This window comes from Leptonotus elevatus, chromosome 1 (genome assembly GCF_054856555.1).
Source record: "Leptonotus elevatus isolate MCC_2025b chromosome 1, RoL_Lele_1.0, whole genome shotgun sequence".
Classification (NCBI taxonomy): Eukaryota; Metazoa; Chordata; class Actinopteri; order Syngnathiformes; family Syngnathidae; genus Leptonotus; species Leptonotus elevatus.
The window spans coordinates 47214567-47221911 of NC_141239.1; the positions used below are offsets into that span (position 1 = coordinate 47214567).

General features: G+C 40.8%; 1 protein-coding gene across 1 annotated transcript in view; it reads right to left on the minus strand.

Moving 5' to 3' along the window:
• Nucleotides 1–221: 221 nt before the first annotated feature.
• Nucleotides 222–7345, minus strand: part of grin2aa (glutamate receptor, ionotropic, N-methyl D-aspartate 2A, a) — a 143233-nt gene continuing 136109 nt past the window's right edge. Inside the window, exons 14-15 of the mRNA XM_086061170.1 lie at nt 7261–7345; nt 222–5433 (exon numbers count right to left, since the gene is read on the minus strand). The exon at nt 7261–7345 is cut by the window's right edge and continues 154 nt beyond it. Of these exons, the coding sequence (XP_085917296.1) occupies nt 3478–5433; nt 7261–7345 (2041 nt within the window). The 3' untranslated portion in view covers nt 222–3477. The remainder of the gene's footprint in view (nt 5434–7260) is intronic.

Genomic DNA, 7345 nt, shown 5'->3' on the forward strand with positions numbered 1-7345 from the left:
CCTATCAGTAACTCAAATAAAACAGATACAAGTAGAAGCAATTTCTATTCTATTCTTCTATCAAAAAAAAATGATAAGAAGATGGAAATAAATCACAAATCAGCAGGTTTTTTTTTTCCAGTATCAATTAACAAATGCAGATATTGTCTATATATGAGTCATGCTGCTAGGCTATCCGCTGGTTGGCATGTGTATTTGGAATTGTGACAGGACAGCGAATCTTGTGAATGGTGAAGTTTTATTCTAGTCGCTCTACATAAAGAGAGAGATAGCAAGAGAGAGATAAAGAGAGATAAAGAGAAACAGTGCACAGAAAAACTCCTGTGAAGTTCACACAAAAAATATTGTTTTTACTCTTTATCATTTATAATTAATTCTCCATGATGATGTATTCCAGTATGAATTTACAAGTGATGTTTACAGGTGTCATTTTCTAAGTATATTCAAAATAGTTCCTTAAAAGTCTTTGAGTTTACCCAAATGAACATTTAAAAAAAAAAGCTTTTCTTACAGCAAACCATAAAGAAAGAGGTCTTGTATCTTTGGAGGGAGAGCAGACTCAAAGGTTGAGGGTTGCTTTTTTTTCTTTTCTTTTTTTACTTTTTGTCTTCTTCACAGTTCAAGTCCTGACTATACATGAAGGAGTGGGAAGAGAGAAGGAGAGCTGGTGATACATTTTCAAATTTTCACCTGCCATGGAGGAAGAGCAATGATGTCCCACCATGCTAAATGAAGCCCTGACCTCTGACCTGTAATCCCACTGGGCAAAACAGGGCCTGATAATGACCCTTCACCCCAATGAGTAAGTCGGAATATGCCTCCTCTCCCAAAAACAGCAGCAGTTTCTTCATTATGTTAAACATAGATAATCTTTTTTTCCCCCCCTCAATCGCTCTCAAATATGTATATACTCACACCTGGTTACAAAGCATTAGTGATCATAACAATCATGACAAAATGAAACAAAACAGAAACATAAAACATTGTTACATCTGGGGTTGCATGCCATCACCTCATTATTTATCATTAAATGTAATTAAAATACATTTGTTGCCATTAAAAAGAGCAGGGTTGTCATCACAAGGGTGCGTGTTTGGGTGCCTGTGTGTTCCAACATAAAACAGCATCAGTTTACATGACAGTTCTGCAAAAGTAGAAAGAATCAAACAAATTGCCATGAGTCCATAATAAAATGCAAGGGTGCTGTTTGATATATATTTTTTTTTTTACATGTGAACATTGTTCACTCATCAGCTCACACAAGAAGCGTGTGTGGAGATATATATATATATGTTAATAATAAATATGCAGATAAGATGCAAACAAATAAAATAAAAGGAAAACATATTGCTCATCAGTCAGTGGGTTAAGCTGAAGCAATGGAGGAACGTATTCCGAGAGTAAGAAAGGGTGATATGATGTGGTCATTGAGCTTAAACTGAAATGCCGTTAAAAGCCGTTATGAAAAAAAATAAGCATTTTCATAAAAGGATGGCTCAATTTTTAGACATTTAAGTAACATCCTTCATTCTTTTTGAGTGCACATGTTGGTGCAGGGTGAAACAGGACAGCCACGCCCTCCCCATGAGCACAATCCCCCTTTCCCTCCTCAACTGGAAGACTTTGGTTCTGTTTGCTGCCACTAACATTTTTTAAACATTTTTGGTGAGTTTTCTACAAAATAGTCAATGCTTTGTTGTGTTGCTATGGTTGATGCTCCCTCAAAATGCTGATCATCATCCTGAGGTATTTCATTTGATACAATTTGTGTCTGTGAATCCAATCGAGCAAATCAACAAGTCAGATAACGTGTATTTTTTTTTTTGTATTTTCTTTTTTTCAACTGCATGTTGAACAGTAAAAAAGCTATGAAAAATGTGCAGTCATTTGTACATGGTGTGCATGTGTCAAAAATAACAACAGAAATGAAAAAAAAAGTTTTCGTCTTCAAGCTTACCCAAGGGCTGCCATGCACACACAAGACCTGCACCATACCATCTTGCCCGGCTCATATCATTCATACATCCTAACGTATGGAGGTAAAAATAAGGAACTTGACTGTGGATGAAAATTAATTGATGACTAAGTAACTACTGTACACTATTGAGTGCTTAGTTAGCTTGTGTTTGGAAAAAAAAAAGCCACAAAATGAAGGGAAAGAATTCTACACCCGAGTGATGTGATCAAGCAAGGGATGGGGAGAAGTCACCTGCTTTTCAAAAATATCTAGTACCCTGTATATCATCTGCAAGGAGGTCATAGAACAATGAAACATCTTCATCCGGTCCACAATTCCAGTAGATTTGATCATTTTGTTCCTTGTGATCCACCAATTTGCTGTGTTCTCCTTCACCATTCTTGCTCTATTGTAGCAGCAGCAGCAGCCTCAAAACATGACACTGAATTACTAAGGTCAAAGTTTCGATTGTACAAACGTTCATCCACCACATTTGGCGGGAAAGGGGCCCCTCTCTTAAAAACATAGACAACAAAATACTTTTGAGCATGTGTTTTTTTCTCATCTACAATAGGAAAAAAAAACGGCCCATGCAAAACATTGCTTTTTAAAATGATTGTAGAAAAGATAACTAATGGTTACTGTGCTAATGATTAAGCAAATGCTCAAAGCCTACAAGGTGGATTCCAGTGCCAGAATCTCTAAATCTTAGTTTATTAAAATAAAATAAAAATAAAAAAGCAGTACTTTACTTCAGTCTGTCCTGCGTGTCTACCATTTTGTCACTTTAGTCACTTTTTATCAGTCTGTAAACATTATTCATTGGTAGCACCTACACTACTCCAGTCACAGATCCTAAGCTTGGTCTAGACAACCACTTGGAAATGTTGGATTCTCCTGCCATTTAGCCCATTCATGTCCGTTTGATCTCAATCTCTCTGCCAGGGATCACAATAGCCACAATTGTCAGTGTAATTATAAGCAGCAGACTGTTGCAATGGCTTATTGTTGCATCCTGCCCTCCTGAGATGGTCCTATTTCTGGTCGACGCATCTAATGTGCCCAACTCCCTGTAAAGAATCCTAAACCAGTAAGCTGGAGATGAATGGATCAAAAGGATAGTTTCCAAAACAAATCCTAACCTATGTAATGTTTAATCTTTCTCACAACATAACTGTCATCCTCCATGATGTTTCTCCATTTGTTCAATCACAACAAATCATCTCTTTCCCAAAAGCCTGTCTCCTCTTAAACCACCAAACTGACGGAGCCAATCATTTTTCCCAGGTATGGCACAACACATAATGACAAAGTACTCTCTGAAGCAGCCAAGTGATTAGTACATGGTAGAGAATGGGCAGAAATGATATCACCTGCAAAGACAGAAGCTGTACATTTACACCCAAATGGGTGAAGGTTCCCTTCAGAATGTCAATAGAATAAATGTGTGGCTATGACATCCCTTAGTGTATAACAAATTATAATACAAACTCAGGGAGGAGAACCTAAATGATTTCCGACTAAACATCTGACTCCAGACTAGGGATTTTTTTATACACCCGTCTATTGCTGAATTGAGCTGAGTTAAGGACGCCACGTGAGGCTGGGTATGCACAAGTCTTATTGGCAGAGTAAGGCATTACATGCTCTTTCTTGTACATGTCGTTAGCTATCCGCCCATCCCGTGAGCAGTATGAGGTGGTGGATTTAACGGAAGAACGGAGATTGTTCGCATCGTTGCGCGTTTTGATGGGGGCTGCTCCAAGGATCGCTGCCGGCGACGCCACTGCCAGCTGTTTGTAAATATCGGAGGAGCTACGCCCGTGGATCAGTCTGCTGCTGGTGTCGTCCCTCAGTGAGTGGCCGAGGAAAGGGTTTTCCGAGCCATGGGTCGGGTACAGGGACTTGCTCCTCTTGCTCTCCTCAAGGTTGTGATTAAACATCATTGATTTGGATCCGGTGCCAAACAGTCTGCCGGAGTAGGGACGCATGCTGAAGAGGTTCGCGTAGTGCGAGTCAGAAGTGGAGTCCAGAAAGCGATCTTTCTCCTTGAGGCTGACACTGCGTGCTGGTCGGCCCAGGTCGGAATCCTTGGGCTTTTCTAGTAATATGTTGTCAAAGGAGTGCTGACGATTAAGCCTCAAGCGGTTTCTCTTCTGGACGTGCGGCCCATCTGTTTGCGGCCAATACAGACCAAACATTTCATCAGGAGACTGCTGCTGTTGGTGATGCAAGGTGGGGCTACCCAAGGGGCCTGCCAGAAGCTGGTCCTCACTAATGTCATACAGGTTAGCTGTGTGGAGACATGCTTCACATCGATTATATGGTGAGCGGGTAGAAGAAGCTGAGGCGGATCCTGTAGGGGTGTAAGTCCCTCCTGGAGGGTAGCCACCGGTAACCTTTGACAAACACGAACGGCAGTGTGTCTGCTTGTAGCGATCGATCGATTCGTGTGGGGAAAGGTTTTTCTCTTTCATGCTGTAGTGTTTCACGTAAGTTGGCTCCTGCAGAAGATCGGAATCTGTGTGATGCAGTGGTGACGAGTTCAGGTGGATGATGGGCTGCTCGCATTTTCGATAATTATCGCTGTGGTCAGAGTATATTTCAGGGTACTCCAAATCATCGGCAGCAAGGCCACGGCTCTCTCGGTAGTGTACGGGGTCCGAGTGCAAGCTCATCTCTCGGTCAGAGTCAATCGTGTAGATTTTCTCTCCACTTCCTCTACCAAGTTGGTTGGTTCCACCACTGACCTGCTTAGTTTTTAAGTAAGACAGTTCAACCTCACTACAGTCTCTCGGGTATTTGGAAGTCACAGGTCTTTTTTTTAGGTTGTCCTTGGCTTTTAGGTGCTTGTTGTTTTCTGGGTCCTTGTAGGAAGCCGCCCTGCTGGAGCAGTCAGAGATGTCGGAGTTGGCGGTATCCTCGGGGACGTAGCGCTGCGTCTTCATTGACATTCGAGGGTCTGGCATTAGCATGTCAGGCATGGGCGAGGGCCCCGGTGGCGCAGAGCGGAGCATGTCAACTGACTTCTTCCACAGCGTCCGAGGCGGTTTGGCATTGGTCTGGACCGTATCAGCACTAACTGCCACTTCTACTGAATTGGGATTGGCATCATTCAAAGTGAGAGGATGCTGGCCTCCTTGGAAGATGTAGTTGTTCAGGTGGTCCTTGTGGCGGGTAGCGAGATACGACTGCAAGTCACCTGTGTCGCCATACATCATATCTTTGGGAGCATAGCTGCGGTTGTCAGCATAAATGAAGTTGCCCTTTTCTGCCATCATGTCCATGATCATGGGGCCAGCTGAGTGCATGAACTCACGTTTGGGTGAGTTCATGTGAGAGCCGGCCAGGTTAGATATGTTGGTCATGTGCTTGGCTGACTTAATGAGCTTAAGCATCTTGTCTTGCGGACTAAAGTCCAGATCGCTCTTTTTCTTCATGTCGATGTGAACTCCATGGATGCAACTCCAGATGCCCTGCATGGCAACAAATTGATGAATATGTGGCATGGATAAGGCATATAGTAAAGAGTGAGACATAAAAACACAAAAAAAGAAGACAAAGAAGAGGAGGTGAGAGATTGAGAAAACATGAAATGAAACAAGCATGAATTGAACCCAAAAGAGGGAGAGATGGGAAGAAACATCATTACTTATCATCTTAAGCCAAACGTGCTGTGTACAGTTCATTCAACTGGCATGGCTCAGCAAATCACCAATTTTAAATATTGAATAAAAAATGAATGCTGTTTCATTGGGGTGATGGCTTAAATATGAAATGAGTCGCTGCCCCACTGGAGCACAAAAACATCATTTATTTAATGCATCAGAACTTTAGCAAGTAAGACATTTTGTATTGGCAGGTAACAGGGGACAATTTGAGCTAGAAAATGACAAATTGTAGCCCATTAATAAACACTGTTGAATGTGGGTGAACACAGAAGAACATTTTTACAAAAAAAGAAATATCCTATTCTAATTACAGAATATATTGCACATTAACAATCTCAATGGGTTTTGGAGGCTTATTAAAATTATTTTTAGATTCTACTTGGCCCAAATCAGTTTTGAAAATATCTTTTTTACACACTGTATTTCTCCACCTCTTTCTTCCTTTACAAAATCCCTTCCCCTGCACTAATGTTTGAAACTTAATTGCACACAAGGAAAATTACATCCAGCAATTACTATCTTCCACCCATGCTGATGAAAATTTTCCCAGAACGAATTTTGGTCCTAGCACGTCCCTGTTTCTAGTAATCATTGTTTTTTTTAAGTACTTGTAAGTAAAGTTCCTCAAATGTTTTGTCATGGAGGCATGATTCCTTCATATCCATCATATCAAACAATTTCAAAGTTTTTCAGTTTTAATGATCACCCCCGCGATCCTTGTAGAATAAGTGGTTTGAAAAATTGATGAATGTCTGAGTAGGCTTTGAATGTTACACTTGCTCCATGCTACACTTTACCATTTGCTATAATTAAGAATTGTGTTAGTGTACGAAAAGTCTTTACAATAATATTTGTATGAATTGAATTGCAATCTTGCTTTCTGTTTGCCACTGCAATTCAAATTCAAAAATTTTATTGGAATTCATGGGTCATTCTCAATTCAATTCTATATTTTGTCCAGCCCTTGTTGCTACAATACATTATTGAAAAGCATTCCCTCCTCCTGAGATGTTTCTCTTTTAATTATAGCCCTGTAGCGAGTAGCAACCCTCCAGTTGTGTTATGTGATTTAGAGTTGGTTATATAAAGCACGACTGTCTGCAAGGTTGTTAAGGTATCGGATAGTGATTGGATAAGTGAGTGTATGAATGTGATCAAATGAGCAAGTTAGGGGTTGGGGCGGCAGAGTGAGCTTCTATTTGGATGTTGAAAGCAATTTGTTGCACAGATAGCAACCTGACAGCTTAAAAAACATAAATGATGTCATCAATTATTTTTAAGTCACCTCGACTATAATCACCTTAGCGTTGAGTAGTAAACATCTAGAAAAGTCGCTCAAGCCCTAATGCCTGTGTATGTTTACTGGGCATGTGTGTTTTGGTAAGAAATCGATTTCTATGGCATGCATTAAGCTGGCGATCCTGTTTAGAATGGTGCAAATTGATCACGTGTAACCAGATGATGAATCCGACAAAAAAAGTGAACAGACAAGTCTACCTGCATCATTACTGCAGTTGTCAAAGTGTGGTCAAAAAGTTGTACTGTAAAAAACTGAACCCAACTGTCCTGCTCACAAAATTTAAAAATACAGAGATGCAAACCCATAACTGCAGCACCTCAGAATGCTCTTACCCGACTAATGGAGAAGAGAAGACCCGGCGTGCCAGTGCAGACCCCTGTGAAGCAGTATCTAAGCCTCCAGTAGAAGAGATGCTCA